Below are 17376 nucleotides of genomic sequence, written 5' to 3' on the forward strand. Positions count from 1 at the left end.
TCCAAAAAGCAAGCTGTGAAATGTTGACATAAGTTAACACCACCTAATAGTAATAACTAATACTAATCAAGAATTAAAAAGAGTTCAATGGGATTAATGGGTGAACCACTTTACCTTTTGGTCCACTCACGGAACTTGGACTTGGAGGTGGTGAAGATTGAACCCCAGGTGAAGGTGTTGGTGCAGTGGCTGCCATACGGTAAAAAGGGTACAATTCGTACCTAAAACTGCAACTGGGAAAAACAACTCTACCCCCTTGTTTTCCACTACAACACCATGGAAGAAGCTTTAAAGCATCCAAAAGACAACTACTACAATTGGCGCTGGACAGATCCGGTGTACACTGTACAAGGTTGTACAGTGTCTGGAAAGCAGATATGTTCACTTGGCTGGTCCCATAATTTTTAGCAGCTGTTGGAACATCCGAGGTTGTTTTATTTGCTAACTCAATCATCGAAGAGTTCAGTAATTGATTAAACTTGGCCTGATCAGTGACATTCTGAGTGTTATACAAACGGAACATTGGTTTTTCATCCACTTGGGAAAAGAAAGAACGATTTGAGTAACGCAAAATGCACTCATCGTACCATGTGATTGCAACCTTTTCTTCTGAACACGTGTTGGTTATTTCTTTCACTGCTGCGACCACGCAGTCTCGGCAGACTTGAGAAGTTACATCACCGCGACAATTGAAGAGACCATAAACAGGGTTGGAGGTGTTTTGGCCAATCGTGGCGTTGTAGAATTCGAGGTTTTGAGTGGTGTTGGAGGAGATTGAAGAGAGGAGAGACTTGATATTGGTTTGGTAGAGGCTATTGGAGCTGAAAGTGGAGTTTCCACATACGGTTTTGAGATGAACTGGGTCAGCAGCATGAGAGGTTAGGCTGAGAAAGCTGAGTATGGAAAAGAACAAGATGGGAAGAGAGAAGGGATTGAAGGAAGTCATTTTGTTGAATTAATCTCTTCCTCTCGGAAATTATGCAGAGATTTTTTATAGTATTAGGACATGTTTTGATGAGTATGAACGGGATTAGGTACTTATCAGGATAGGTACGAGCAATGAAGATGTATAGTAACATAGTTTGCCTTTATAGGATGAGGGTGTCTCTTAACGCAAGTCAACACGTCAACCAATTCTGACAAAAAACCCTTTAATGTTGTGTCCCTGTTACGATGATTTGCTGGGTTGAAAACAGCAGTGTGACCAAAACAGACGTCGACAATTTTGAAAAGAGTAACCGTAGATAACCAATGGACAATTGGTCCCAGGATATCGAGCATTTATTAATTTATTATTTTAGTAAAATTTTGATATTATCTTTATTAAAAAAAAAACTATAAAATTAGTTGTAGCTTAAGACTATAATTTTACTCAATATTTTTTTATTGAATGTAAATTTTAACAAATTTATTATTAGATTACACATTCTTCTTATATCTTCCATACTTGCAAAATTTCTAAAAAATTAAAAATCAATAGCTATGTCATCAATAAATTGTTTAAATTGTAAGTTTTTGTAGTTTAAAATAATATATAAAATATAAGCTTATAAATGATATAGTAAATGATATTCGATTGACACAAAATTTGACATGTGTATTAAGAGCATAAATAACATACAATTCAACCGATAGATTTTTAAAATATATAGTAATATTTATTTTATTAAGTAAGATTGTAGCCTTAGATTACAACTAATTTTGTAGCTAAATTTTGTCAAAAAAATATTAAGAGATTTTTTTTTTTTCATTTTTTCTCGTAAAAAGTTTATAAAAATATCTATTAACTTTTCTCATTTAATTTTTTCCCATAATATTTTTAGGATTTGAGTTCTCATAAAACATTTGTTAATGAATAAAACATTTGTTAACGAAATTAGGGACCGCCGCCCACATTGACTTTGGGAAGTCATGGTCACCCTCCAAATTTTTTTTTTTAAAAATAAAAATATTAGTATATGTATATATGTGTTAATTTTAGTAGTTTTGTTTTATAAAATTATACTTTACTCCCTTAAAAATATCATTAACTCTTTTAAAAATAATGCTATAACCACAAACTTATTTAGAATATTTTTACAAATGGTTGAGATACAAATTCTTATTGATTTGCATATAAGCTCACCATTTACATAATTTTTTCACTTACCAATAGTCATTCACTGTATCAGCAAATTATAAAATAATTTGTAACTCTAGCATTTTCCTCCATTTAAAGGTCATAGAAAATCTATAAATCTAAAATCTAAAACAACATATACAAGCCTAAAAAGATTAGTCCAAAAACAAAAATTACAAATAGCAAAGCTAAAAAAATTAAGTCCAACTAATAAATTTTACCCAAAACAAACAATGGGCCCTTCAAAAAAATATTTAAACAATAATTTTGTCTTAACCTAGCTGCAGACGCACATATCAAAGGCTTCCAAATAAAAAATAAAAAATTCATTGGCTAAACAACAGCAAACTAGATATCGAAACCATCGCACACAGTCAGCAGCAGAGCCGTCTCCTCTAACTCAAAGTCTTGACCATATTCCTGAATCAACCATTTTTTTTTTTTTTTTTTGGAGAAAGAATCAACTATTTTTAGGAAAGTTTTTATACTATTTTTTTCCTATTAAAAAATAGCGTTTCGTTATTGTTGCTCACATAGTCCAATGTGCAAACGTTGAAAAATCACGCTATTTGGCCAAAATGCACGATGAAGATAATGCAACTATGTTTTGAAATGGTTTGTGTGGCTTTTTGCCCAAAAGGCGATAACCAAACGGGCAATAGTTAGCAAGTTTCGAGATTCTCACTTAATTATACAATAATTATTTTGACTCCATAATTAGCACAGTAGATTAAATTAAGTAACATACTGTAATATTGGTCCAATTAGTTTAATTAGTAAAGTCTTTTATCAACGAATAAGTTGAAGTTCTATCGTATTTATAAAAAAAATAAAATAGTAAAAAATCATAATAACATGGCACCAAAACTCAATATAGACAGAATTTCATGGCATAACAAAGGTAACATGTTGAATACTAGTAAATGTTTATTGCTCTAAATTTGGCACAGGAAACATTAGACTAATACAACACTCATATCCTTTCAATTGTTTTTCATGTTGTAAATGTTTATTTCTCAAGCAAGATAAGTATACTATCAACTGCATCATCAAAAATTAAGATTTCAGCTGGTCTATTTTAAACATTTTTTGTGATTTTTTCTTTGGAAATGAATGGTGAAGATGCAAATTTTCTGTTTCCTTAACTCTTCATTTACAATAATTTTCACAAAATATTTCATAATAGTCGAGGTGACATCTTATTAATATTAGATGATAAAATGATATTAATAGTGAGTTTAGGTGAAAACTAACAAAAACCTAATAACTCAATTGAAAACTGTTATGTATTTATATATAGCATAAGTGCATAACTCATTATGATCATTGTATGTACGACAAGGGGTCTACTATAGGGAAAATTCGTATGTACTTTTGGAGTATAGTGAAATGGTACTCTCTACTCTCATACTCATATTCCTCCTCCCTTCTCCTCAATCTAAACTGACCAAGTATTACTCGAATTAGCCAACCAATCTTTCCACGTCAAAAGGGTTTTTTTTTTTTTTTTTGATTACTCTATATTAAAACATTATGATAATTTTAAAGACCAAGATTTTTTTTTTTTTTTTTAAAAGAAGAAGAGGAAGAAGAAAAAGACCAAGATAAATACTTATATTAGATTAATTTTTCACTAATACTTCAGACAGGGTATATTATTACTATGCCGTACACGTGAAGCAAGAAGTAAACCAAGTTAATCAATCAACTTCAATATTTCTGTCCTTACATTAGAGGGGTCAAGACCCGGTGCATCAGGGTAAAATAATACTACATGTATAAATAAAATAAATAAACTTATCTATCAAAATAAATAAATATTGATAAATAAACGATTAAAGGTGAAGAAAATCGTTCAGATAATGACTGTAGAGGAAAATGGAGACAGCGAACATATAGGATGGAAAAAAAAAAGTCGCTGATGGCTACGGACTGAATTGAAAATGTGAGGTAAGAGTGCGACTGCGAACTTTCACCAGTTTCTGTAAGTATAGAAAGGCCATCTGTTAATAATGTCTTGTTGTAGAGAAAGTTTAGGACACACTCAAATTCACAATATGCAATGTCACCTTATGATTGGCGCACTTAATTTTTTTTTTTAATCAAGTTTTTGTGTGGGTCAGGTAATTTTTTTTTTTAATCAAGTTTTTGTGTGGGTCAGGTATGTAAGGATTGAAATCCAATCACAAAATGACACCAAAATAAGTTGTGATTGAGTATGTGATTGGGTATGATCATATATAGGCGTTTCTCTTTTTAAGAAGTGCTACACTGATCCACAACATTTTCACAATACTTTTATATCAAATTTTATGTGACAAATTATTAAAGGTTTTTAATTTGAATCTAGCTCTAAAATTACTTTCTTGCCAATAGTAATAGCCTACCACTAAAGATTTATTATGAAAATATTGTGGACATAGATTTTTTTTTTTTTTCTTTTTCTTTTTTTTGGAACAATCTTCTAAACGTGACATCCACGAATTCTTTGTCAAAATTTTGATTTGATTTCTTTCTTTCTTTCTTTATTTTTATTTTTTTTTGGAAAATATTATAATTTACTTAAAATGGTTTGATCTTGTCATAATTTTTCCCTTTTTTTTTTTTTAAGAGTTTTTTTTTTCTTTAATAATTGAACAGTTCTTATAAGTGAGGAAGAGGATTCTAACTTTGATTTTCTTAATAAAAAAATTATCAGGTAATGTTACTGATTACAATTCATGGTCCAATAAAAAGATTTCGTAATTTATGTAACTCGACCAATTCATGTGGTAGAAGCCTTAGAAATTATTGTACAACTACTTTGTGTATCTGTATTGTGACTTGCTAATGTAATTATCGTTTCATTTTATTTAAAAAAAATTTAAATTAAAGCCCAAAAGTTTGAATTCAAATGAATTCTGTGGGGTCAAAAACACAAATTATGAAAAACTATGAATGGATTCTTGATCAACACAACTAATTTCTAAGTAAATAGGTGCAGAACTCCGCAATGGGAAGAATGGACAGGTGATCGAAGGCAAGGAAAGACAAAAATAAACATTGTTATTGAGAAAAAAACTAGTTCCCAAGGTACAATGAGTAATTCAAAGGCAAATACAAATTTTTGCTCTCCCTTTTTTCTCTCTTTTGTTCTCTGATTCTAATTTTTTGGATCCCCCTTTCTCAGGGACGGAACCAGGATTTGAACCTAGGTGGAGCCAGAGCATGAACCAAAAAAATTTCAAGTGACATGGTTTATTTAAAAAAAAAAAAAAATCATGATAGAAAAACCAATTGCACTTTATTACCATAAATATTTAAGTCAAGAAGGAAATAATTTGAACCAAAAAAGTTGAAAGTTACAATATGATATTCTAACATTTTCGAAGAAGAAGAATAAAAAAAGAAGAGGACTTTGGATCTCCAGATTTTGGGTAATTGGAATTAATATGTTGATTTTATCACGTTGACCAACTCACCAATATGATAAATCCATACTTTTAGATGCAACTGAACATCACACTAATGAAGTTTTCAAAACTTTGTTTGAGGATTTTAAAAAATTGGGATATTAATATTAAGAGTTGGCAATGCTACATCATCAATATTGGCTTCTAAAAGAATTTTGCATTTTATCTTTTGAAAAAAATTTAAATATTGTAATTGACTTTCTCATAATTTATAAATCAATTAAAAAGTCATATAAATTATTGTCACCACTGTAAGGGATTTTTTTTTTTTTTCTAAGAGATTTTTTTGGTTATGAATTATTGAATTATGATATTGGTGTTTTATGGATTTTTTGTTGTGTTGTATTTGGACTATAGAAGGGCCACAGGCCCAAAGAAAAGGCTAGGTGATTAGTTTCTTTTAAGCTATTTGGACAAGTCCAAAAATTTAAGGGGGCAATTATAAACTCTAAAAAATGAGTCATCCAATATATTACTTAAATTTTTCAAAGAAATGGTTTTGTTAGGGAGGGGGGCCGCCCCCCCCCCCCCCCCCCCCCCCCCCCCAATATTATAATTTACTTAAAATGGTTTGATCTTGTCATAATTTTTCCTTTTTTTTTTTTTGAAGAGTTTTTTTTTTCTTTAATAATTGAACAATTCTTATACGTGAGGAAGAGGATTCTAACTTTGATTTTCTTAATAAAAAAATTATCAGGTAATGTTACTGATTACAATTCATGGTCCAATAAAAAGATTTCGTAATTTATGTAACTCGACCAATTCATGTGGTAGAAGCCTTAGAAATTATTGTACAACTACTTTGTGTATCTGTATTGTGACTTGCTAATGTAATTATCGTTTCATTTTATTTAAAAAAAATTAAATTAAAGCCCAAAAGTTTGAATTCAAATGAATTCTGTGGGGTCAAAAACACAAATTATGAAAAACTATGAATGGATTCTTGATCAACACAACTAATTTCTAAGTAAATAGGTGCAGAACTCCACAATGGGAAGAATGGACAGGTGATCGAAGGCAAGGAAAGACAAAAATAAACATTGTTATTGAGAAAAAAAAACTAGTTCCCAAGGTACAATGAGTAATTCAAAGGCAAATACAAATTTTTGCTCTCCCTTTTTTCTCTCTTTTGTTCTCTGATTCTAATTTTTTGGATCCCCCTTTCTCAAGGACGGAACCAGGATTTGAACCTAGGTGGCGCCAGAGCATGAACCAAAAAAATTTCAAGTGACATAGTTTATTTAAAAAAAAAAAAAAATCATGATAGAAAAACCAATTGCACTTTATTACCATAAATATTTAAGTCAAAAAGGAAATAATATGAACCAAAAAAGTTGAAAGTTACAATACGATATTTTAACATTTTCGAAGAAGAAGAATTAAAAAAAGAAGAGGACTTCGGATCTCTAGATTTTGGGTAATTGGAATTAATATGTTGATTTTATCACGTTGACCAACTCACCAATATGATAAATCCATACTTTTAGATGCAACTGAACATCACACTAATGAAGTTTTCAAAACTTTGTTTGAGGATTTTAAAAAATTGGGATATTAATATTAAGAGTTGGCAATACTACATCATCAATATTGGCTTCTAAAAGAGTTTTGCATTTTATCTTTTGAAAAAAATTTAAATATTATAATTGACTTTCCCATAATTTATAAATCAATTAAAAAGTCATATAAATTATTGTCACCCCTGTAAGGGATTTTTTTTTTTCTTTTTTCTAAGAGAATTTTTTGGTTATGAATTATTGAATTATGATATTGGTGTTTTATGGATTTTTTGTTGTGTTGTATTTGGCCTATAGAAGGGCCACAGTCCCAAAGAAAGGGCTAGGTGATTAGTTTCTTTTGAGCTATTTGGACAAGTCCAAAAATTTAAGGGGGCAATTATAAACTCTAAAAAATGAGTCATCCAATATATTACTTAAATTTTTCAAAGAAATGGTTTTGTTAGGGAGGGGGGGCGCCCCCCCCCCCCTGCCCCTTAGTGGGTCTGTCCCTGCCCTTTCTTGTTGGTCATCTCCTTCTTTTCTCCCTTCTTCTTCCTTTCCAATTGTGTATCTCTTAGCTGGATTTGAGGAGATACTTGTCCCATCAGGCACCTCCCTAACATTTCTTGATTATGAAGATAGGCTTTTGGGGTGCCTCTACTATTCAGGTCAGTCATTCAACATTTAATAAGGTCGACATTAGGTAGGAATAGCCAATTAATGTAGAGGTGACTATTATGGTGGGCTCTGCATCAACTTCTTCGCGTTCCTTGAGGATGGAAACCAAAGCTAAATCCATGGTGAATCAATTGACTGCTTCTCAATTAGGCTATTACATCTCATAATAAACTTGTTCCTCGGATTATCGCGGTAACCAGTCCAAATGGTCTATTTTCTTTTGAACTTGGGCTTTTCTTTGTTTGGATCTAGGCCAAGTCCTTACTTTGGTAGTGTCTCTTTGGCCTGAAATTCACGGGGTAGTTGTGTTCTTACCACCCCCCCCCCAAACCACAAATTTGTTAGGATTCTACAAGGTTTTTACATTTGTTGTTCAATCCTACTAGTCTTGAAAACTTTGTTTTTTTTTTTTGAGGAATCTTCAAGTTTGAAAATTCATACTCTTTTGTAAGTTAGAGCCAAATTCATGTAAGCTATTAACATTTACTCATATGTATCTATCCTTGTTTACCCAAAGAAATTGAGTTTTTCCTTAGAGTATGACAAAAAATAATTAAGTTTTTCGGTAGAGATGAAAAAAATTTCTTATCACTCTTCCCTTATTCTGTTCTATCCTACTCTCTGTTTGCCCAAAACTTTCCCATTTGAAAAAGCTAATGGGGCATACGTTTGTTTTGCTCACCTTTGCCTTGCCTCATGTGTGTTTATATATATATATATATATATTCTTTGTTAAGGGTGGTTTTTATACTTCTTGTACCCTAAACACGTGTCTTGATATTATTAGACAACGTTTAGTCTAGGCTTTTCTAGGAAGGAAGTTGGACTTGACACTCCTGTGGAATGGGCTATAAGGTCCCATTCTGCTGCTGCTAGTTTGTGCACAAATACTGAGTCCAAAGTCTAGGGAACGACACTGTAAACTAGGCTTATTCTCTATTTCTACCACAGAAGGATCATTTCTTCCGTTTCTGCCACAGAATTGATTTTTCTTAACTTTCTACTATGTTGTAAAGTTTTCTGCAATGTGAGTGACCGTTCTCCATTTTCTGCTGTAGAAATATTTCTCCACTTCTTGAACATAAACAACTCTAAGAGTCCATTTGGTTGGAGTGGAAAAGTGGGAGGATAGATAATATTTTATTCTCTCCTTTTTGTTTGTTTGGGAGTGGAAGTAGAAGAATGGAAAAAATGAGTTTGAATAAATTTACTTATATACCCTTGTTAAAAAATGATGTCCAATTAAAACAAAAAAAGTGACAAATAGCCACAAAAGAGAGCAATCACCCAAATTTATTAAAAAAAAAAAAAATAATGTCCCAAAGTAAAAAAAAAAAAAAAAAAAAAAAAAACCCACAACACAACACAACAACAACAACTATTAGCCCTAGAAAATCAAAAGAAAAAATAAAAAGGGAAGAGGTAAGTTACTACCTAGAAGGAAGAAAAAAGAAGAAGAAGAAGAGGCAACGTTGCCTAGAAAAAGAAAAAACAAAAAAAAAAACAAAAACAAAAAACAAAAAAAAAGAAAGGCAATGTTACTGCCAACTGCCAAGAGAGAAGAAAATAAATAAATAAAGGCATCTGCACATGGGCATTTTTGTTAATAAAGAAAAAATTAATCTCCACTCAGTTTTCCCTCCATTTTGGAGAGAAAACATTTTGGTGGGCCTAGGGAGAAAACACCTGGGCCCTACCATTTATTTTCCTTTCTCTCCAAAGTTTTTCATCCACTTTATTTTACCTCCAAACAAACACACTCTAAAACCCAAAGAAAATAACCATCAAGAAAATGTTAGTTTACAAGGATTAGTATATTGTCAAATATATACATACATATATAAGCAGAATATGATTAGTTCGTATTAAAAGTAATGCACTTAATAACAAAGAAATAATGAAAGCTTCAGCAAAAATAATAATGGGAAAAGAGTATTCATAGTAGGATGTTGACTAAAAAGATCTCAATCCCAACTCACATAACCTTATTACCAAATAAGGCTATAAAGTTGTGTGGTTCGGAATGTGAGTCACAGTAGTCATCCTTTGGAGACTGCAAAGAGTAAGCTTTGGTGTTTTCTGAGGGGGGGAAAAGATTCCTAATGATGCATGATAATTCTGCCTTGTATTTTCTACTTTCTGTCTTCTCTCAAATATCACTTTCTTTCTCTTCTCTCTTCTTTTGCTTTCAACTCATTATTCAAATTTCCTTAATATGTTTTTCATTGATTTCTATGTTGTTCTCACTACCATTGTTGTTCCCTTTTTCCCATATTCACGGGTACTATTCCTTTTATGTCCAAGATTAAGCCTAGGTGGTTTTTCTTCTTTACCATTGTTTTCACCAAACAGTTTTTCTGCTACAAGTATTCAGCCAACACCCACAACATACTAGCCACTATCTTCTAACCATGTACAAGTGGGTTCAATCTCATTAGAGAGTTTTAGCCTCTTATGACAAATGGTCTCCCTTTTTTGGTGTGTATATATATATATATACCAATTTTAATAATTTTGTTCTATAAAATTATATATACTTTGCCCCCTTAAAAACATTATTAATTCTTTTAAAAATAAGGTAACATTGACAAATGCCCTTAGGGTAATTGTTAATGAACCATAATAAGAAAGTTTTGACACTACTTTTGTGGGAAATATAAAAAGCTATCAACAATATTTATTATTTTATCATTTTTCCAATAATATGTTTCTTGTGGGAGGAACGAATCTTTCCCCAATCAAGTATTGTCTGCTTTAAGAATGGGCTGAGGACCGATGCCACCCTCACGGATTTGTCCAATCCCACATCGGGGAGAGACGCCTCTCACCCTTGCCTTATAAGCATTAAGCCTAAGGAAGGGTGTACCAATCATGTATAGTACTTGATTGAGGAAAGATTCGTTCCTCTCACAAAAAGGAGCATTTTGGTGTCTAAGGCAAGGTAGTCGATTCCGTACCGTACCGGCCGGTATATACCGTACCGGCAAGCATACCGGTACATGTAACCTCCCTGTTTCGTACCGGAAAAAATATCGGGCGTACCGGCCATGTACCGGGCATACTGGCCAATTTCGGGCAATACCGGCCGGTACAAAAAAAAGTTTTATTTTTATTTTTATTTTATTTTTTTTAAGTTTTGCAATTTTTGAATTTTTGTTAGGGCAGAATGGTAACTTATTTGCATTAACTTATTAGTATTATTTGTTTTCTTAGCATGCAATGGTAACTTTTAAGCTTTCAATTTTTTATATTGTGTTTTTTTTTTTTTTTCTTTTAATTGATACTAAAGTCTAAAACCATGAATAATTAGTTCTAAATTAAGGAAATGTTTTATGGTAAACTTTTATATTTATTATAATATATACACACACACACATACATATATATATATATATATTTATAAATATAAAAAATAGCGGTAAACCCAAAACGGTACACCGGTATTGACCGGTATCCGAAATATATTGTACCACTAGCCAAACCGGTACAGCCACCAGTATGGTATTGACTCCCTTGGACTTTAAGGGGAAACCCCACCTTCCCCCTTCTACTTTTATAGCGTTGAGCCTAAGCGAAGGAGTGCAACCATGCATAGCCCGCAGTTTTCCCCAATCAGGTATTATTCGCTTTAGGAATGGGCCGAGGAACCAATGCCACCTTCACAGATTTGTCCAATCCCACATCGAAGAGAGACACCTCCCACCCTTGCCTTATAAGCATTAAGCCTAAGAAATGGTGTACCAATCATGTGTAGTACTACACATGATTAGTACACCCTTTCTTAGGCTCAATACTTATAAAGCAAGGGTGGGAGGTGTCTCTCCCCAGTGTGGGGTTGGACAAATCCGCAAGGGTGGCATCGGCTTTTCGGCCCATTTCCAAAGCGAACAATACCTGACTAAGGAAAGATTCGTTCCTCTCACATTTCTAAAAATAGCTCCTAAAACAATGTCCATAGGGCATTGGTTAACATTTTCCTTAAAAATAATGCTACATCCACAAACCTATCTATAATTTTTTTTTTTTTTGGTAAACAGATGAGATAAAGATTCTTACTAGTTTCCATATGGGCCCACCACTTATATAATTTTTTTACTTACCAATAACCATTCACCATATCAGCAATTTGTTAAAAAAAAAAAAAAAAAAACTGTAGTTCTAGCATTTTCCTCAATTAAAAACTCATAAAAAATCTATAGATCTAAAATCCAAAACAAAATATACAAGCCTAAAAAAAATTAGTCCAACAACAAAAATTACAAATAACAAAGCTAAAAAAATTTAAGTGTAACTAAACAATTTTACCCAAAACAAACAACCGGCCCTTTAAAAAATTTTAAGCAAAATAATTTTAGTCTTTATCTAACCGCAGACAAACAAATCAAAGACTGCCCAATAAAAAAATAAAACAAAAAAGCTTTAATTGGCTAAACAACAACAAAGCAGTGGCGGCTCTAGGATTATTTTTTGGGGGGTTCAATAATAAAAATAAATTATACAAAATTTTAAACAAAAGATAAATTAAATATATCGACATCACCAAAAATATATACATATATATATATATATATATTAATACATAAAGTTTTACAATTGTTTTCTACGTTGTTTCATATTTTGAAATTGTTACATGATATCTTCATTATCCTACTAGCTACAACTGTTTCAATTTACATAGTCAAGCAATCATTCATTCACTAATTGCTTATTTATTTAAAATTTGTTAAGATCTAAATGAGCTTTTCTAAGGTTTTAGATTAGCAAATTCTAGTTTTGTTGTTGAGCTAATTAAATTTTTTTCCCCAGATTTTAGATCAACTTGGTTTGTTGTTGGGATTTTTCGATGTGTTTAAAAAGGTCAAGATATTGTTAAGAATTAAGATGATCATATTGAAGTTTATTTCAATTGGGCTTAAGGTTAGGGTGTTCAAAATTTTATTTTCAGTGTCAAAACAAGAAAAATAAGATAAAAAATATTATGATAAATTTTTTTTGGGTCCAATTTAGGTGGTTCATTTGAACCCCCGGGGCTCCAAGTGGAGCCGCCCCTGCAACAAAGCCAAATATTAGAGTTGCCGCACGCAGCCAACAGTAGAACCACTCCCCTGACTCTAAATCTGACCCTATCTCTTATTGAACCATTTAAAAAAGTTTTGATACTACTTTTTCACTTCTAAAAAATAGCGTTTTGTTATTGTCGCTCACGTGGTCCAATGTGCAAACGTATAAAAATCACGCCATTTGGCCAAAAAGCGAAATGAAGATAACTTTACCAAATGCAATTATGTTTTGAAATGGTTAGTGTGGTGTTTTGCCCCTAAGGTAGTAACCAAAGGGCACTAGTTAGCGAGTTTTGAGATTCTCACTTAATTATACAATAATTACTTTACTCCACAATTACCGTAACAAACCATAATAACATGGCACCAAAACTCAATATTGACAGAATTTCATGGCATAACAAAGGTATCATGTTTTTTTTTTTTTTTTGAAAGCAACAAAGGTATCATGTTGAATAATCGTAAATGTTTATTACTCTAAATTTGGCACAGGAAACATTAGACTAATACAATACTGATATCCTTTGAAAAAGTTTCAATCTATGGCATCTGTTCCTAATAATAGCTCTTTATCATCAGATTAAGACACTAATTAGTTTTTGGTGTAGACGGGGATTAAACCCTAGATTTTTTATTCAACCATCAAAGACTTTACCAGTTGAGCTAACTGAAACCTACGATATCCTTTCAATTTGTTTCATGTTGTAAATTTTTATTTCTTAGGCAAAATAAGTATACTATCAACTGAATCATCAAAAATTAAGATTTCAGTTGGTATATTTTAAAGATTTTTTTTTCATAAGAAATGAATGGTAAAGATACAAATTTTTTGCTTCCTTAACTCTTCATTTACAACAATTTTTACAAAATATTTCATAATGGTTGAGGTGACAACTTATTAATATTCGATGATAAAGTAATATTGATAGTGAGTTTAGGTGAAAACTAATAAAACCTAATAACTCAATTGAAAACTGTTATGTATTTATATATTGCATAACTCATTATGATATTTGTATGTACAACAAGGGTTTTGTTATTGGGAAAATTCATATGTACTCTCCTAGTATAATAAAATGGTGCTCTTTCCTCTCACATTCATGGTGAATCCTACCATGAATTTAGTAAGTGAATCTCACCATGAATGTGAGAGGAGAGAGCATCACTCTCTGTGCTTCAAAAGTACATAAGTATTACTCATGCTATATAGAGTCATTCAAGCAAATTTAATTGACCAACTCAACCAATCTTTCCATGTCAAAAGGGATTTTTTTTTTATTTATTTATTTTTGGTTACTCTATATTAAAACATTCTGATAATTTTAAAGGCCAATATATATATATATATAGATATATATTCTAGAAGAAGAAGACGAAGAAAAAGACTAAGATAAATACTTATATTATTTTATTAGATTTAATATTTCAAAGATTTCTGTTATTTGTCACTAATACATCACACATAGAAATTTATTAGGTAGTTCAGAAGCATACTTCCTCCCTCTCAAATGGGATAAGCCCCGGTAGGTGAGACTCACTTTTATGCAAGAGAGAGAAAATATACTCCTGAAGTACACAATAATAACCCATCACACAAGATATACTATTTCTATTTCGTATACATGAAGCAGGAAGTCAAGCAAGTTAATCAATCAACTTCAATATTTCTGTGTCCTCATATTAGAGGGGTCAAGGCCCCGGGTCCATACGGGGAAAATAATACTACATTTTTATAAATAAAATAAATAAACTTATCTATCAAAATAAATAAATATTGATAAATAAACGACTAAAGGTGAAGAAAATCGTTCAGGTAAGGACTGTAGAGGAAAATGGAGACAACATATAGGATGGAAAGGAAAAAGTCTCTGATGGCTGCGGACTGAATTGGAAAAGTCTCTGGTGAAAGTGCGACTGCAAACTTTTTCACCAGTTTTTGGAAGTATAGAAAGGCCAACCGTGAATAATGGCTTATTGAAGAGAAAGTTTAGGACATACCCAAATTCACAAAATGATTAGGGGTTACCCTGTGATTGGTGCACTTATATTATTATTATTATTTTTAATTAAGTTCTTGTGTGAGTCCCCTGTGTGAGTCCCCTGTGTAAGTGTTCAAATCCTATCACAAAATTCTAGCTTACTTTATCCTATTGCTCCCCCCAGGCGAATAGACAGCAATCAGCTTACTTTATTGTACATAAACCCACTAAATCTAATGTTTTAACTCAAAACATTCTGCTCACCCAATTGCACAAAGGCATGTGCATTCCTGCTTCTGTAGATTATCGTGCGTGTGGTTCGGTAACAGATTCATCATTGATAGACCATGACATGGACATGCTAGTAGATTGATCAGACTCCATATACATTTGCGGCAAGTTCTGGTCTGTGTTGCGAAGGAAAAATGCTGGTTGTAGCGGTGTTGGTAGACTGACAGAGTGGCTACTAAGTGTGAGAACTATTGATGCCATAGTTGGTCTGTCAGCTGGATCTTTTTGAACACATAATAAGCCAACGTGGATGCATTTAATGGCTTCATCTATTAAATAAAAACCTTCCAAAGTTGGATCCAATAATTCCAAGGGCCTCCCGTCCCTCCAATGTATCCAAGCCTGCACATTTTATCAAGTAGTGTTTAGAATGTCATGCTACAATACAAGTGGTGACATTGGCAATAAGAAAGGAAAAGAAATTACACTATATGGTTTATACTCACATAGCTTAGGAGGTCCTCAGCCCCTTCTGATTCAAAGTTACTATTCTTTTTACTAGTGATAATTTCTAGGACTAGGACACCAAAACTGTACACGTCAGATTTCTCAGAAAATTCTCCTTGCATTGCGTACTCTGGAGCCATATAACTACTGCAAACCAACACCAAAAACATAGCAATGTTACTAAAAGACAATTAGGAGCCTCATGACTATGCTGTTCAAAATGAACATTTTTATTTATTTTTTAATATTTTATTTCAGCAATTCATTAGATGGAATGGGACTTGAATAAATCTATTAATTTCTAATGATGCAAGATAGAAATAAACAATTTGGAACTTACTATGTCCCCACAATTCTACTCGCATTTTTTTGAGTTTGATCAACTTCAAGAATCCGTGCGATACCAAAATCTGAAATTTTTGGATTCATATTAGCATCTAACAATATGCTACTAGCTTTTAGATCGCGATGTATAATTCTAAGTTGAGAATCTTTGTGAAGATATTGAATTCCTCGAGCAATCCCTCCTATAATCTTATATCGTGCTGCCCAATCCAATTGTCCTTGTTTTTTTGAATCTAACACTTCATCAAAGTAAAAAAAATCTAATAAGATTTAAAGAATTACAAATGCACACCAATGAGAAATTGATACAATTCTATTCACATAACACTATTGGATGTGTGTTTTGATGCACAAACCATATATAAAATTGTCAAGGCTTCCATTGGGCACAAATTCATAGATGAGTATCTTCTCTTCTCCTTTTAAGCAGAATCCCAAGACCCCTGCTAAATTTTTGTGCTGAAGCTTGGCTTGTAGTTCAACCTCATTCTTAAATTGTTCGACTCCTTGTCCAGAGCTTTTCCCTAACCTCTTTACAGCTATAACTTGTCCGCTTGGAAGTGTACCCTGGTAACATATATGTACTTGAACTGGCTTTAGAATAGTTTAATTCAAAGAATTTATTAAATCCCTACTTCACAAAAGTTTCAAATTCTAAATTTGATTATATTTGTATGCAGTAAATTTTCTACAGATTCTTAATTTTGAGTACTACCAAAAACAAAAACAAAAACAAAAAAATAAAAGGGAAAAGAAGAAGAAAAAACACAAGAAATAAATTTTGATTTATACCTTGTAAACTTTACCAAATCCACCTTCACCAATCTTGTTGTCATCTGAGAATTTGTTGGTGGCGGCTTCAATTGTCCCAAAATCAAATTGCAAGCAGGAGTCTACAGTTGTTAATTCACTTGCAGCTAAACATCCGAAAAAATTAACGTTAAGAGATTGCATTAGAAAGAGCAATGTTTGCAGATATCATGAGGAGAGAGTTTGTACATAATCAATAGGTTCTATCATTTTCTGACAAATTACAATCTGTCCTCGCATTCGGCTTAAGAAACCAGTTTAATGAATCGATTCCTTCACGTGAACATGAAAATGAGAAGACAGTAACATATGATGTGAACATAAGACCACTTGCATACGTACCTCGATAATTTAGGATTTGATCAGATTTCTTAAAATTCTCTCCCTTTATTGCATTGGACTTCTTTCTTGCTCTCATTGTTAGGAAACAGAAGGACAGAATGACCAGCACCAAAGCAACAATTGGAACAACTATGGCGATTATTGTTGCCGTTGAGATTTTTTTCTTTCCTGCATAAACAATATCATGTTTCATTGACAACTGTACAGTAGTCCCTTAGGAGAGAGCTGCCTAATAATTAATTAGGTCTAATCCTATGTTCCATGGACATGGCTAAAATGGGCAAGTACTCGTACTTGTACTCGTGTGCGTATCTGTGTAGTTGGGTGTTTAGTTTTTTTTTTTTTTTTTTTTTT

General features: G+C 32.2%; 2 protein-coding genes across 5 annotated transcripts in view; both read right to left on the reverse strand.

The window, feature by feature from the left end:
* Positions 1 to 1070, reverse strand: part of LOC112036327 (cysteine-rich receptor-like protein kinase 10) — an 11447-nt gene extending 10377 nt beyond the window's left edge. Inside the window, exon 1 of the mRNA XM_065761440.1 lies at positions 115 to 1070. Within this exon, the coding sequence (XP_065617512.1) occupies positions 115 to 946 (832 nt within the window). The 5' untranslated portion in view covers positions 947 to 1070. The remainder of the gene's footprint in view (positions 1 to 114) is intronic.
* Positions 1071 to 14811: 13741 nt separating this feature from the next.
* LOC112036328 (cysteine-rich receptor-like protein kinase 10) overlaps positions 14812 to 17376 on the reverse strand; it is a 6133-nt gene continuing 3568 nt past the window's right edge. The window contains exons 2-7 of one of the 4 annotated variants that reach the window (XM_065761435.1): positions 17023 to 17190; positions 16663 to 16787; positions 16227 to 16464; positions 15866 to 16103; positions 15525 to 15672; positions 14812 to 15420 (exon numbers count right to left, since the gene is read on the reverse strand). In XM_065761435.1, coding sequence (XP_065617507.1) covers positions 15091 to 15420; positions 15525 to 15672; positions 15866 to 16103; positions 16227 to 16464; positions 16663 to 16787; positions 17023 to 17190 — 1247 coding nt within the window. In that variant the 3' untranslated portion in view covers positions 14812 to 15090. Of the gene's footprint in view, positions 15421 to 15524; positions 15673 to 15865; positions 16110 to 16226; positions 16465 to 16662; positions 16788 to 17022; positions 17191 to 17376 lie in introns of all 4 variants that reach the window. The other 3 variants (XM_065761434.1, XM_065761437.1, XM_065761436.1) reach the window with 3 other exon arrangements.

The sequence above is a fragment of the Quercus suber genome, unplaced genomic scaffold, assembly GCF_002906115.3.
Source record: "Quercus suber isolate HL8 unplaced genomic scaffold, Cork oak 2.0 scaffold_412, whole genome shotgun sequence".
Taxonomy (NCBI): domain Eukaryota; kingdom Viridiplantae; phylum Streptophyta; class Magnoliopsida; order Fagales; family Fagaceae; genus Quercus; species Quercus suber.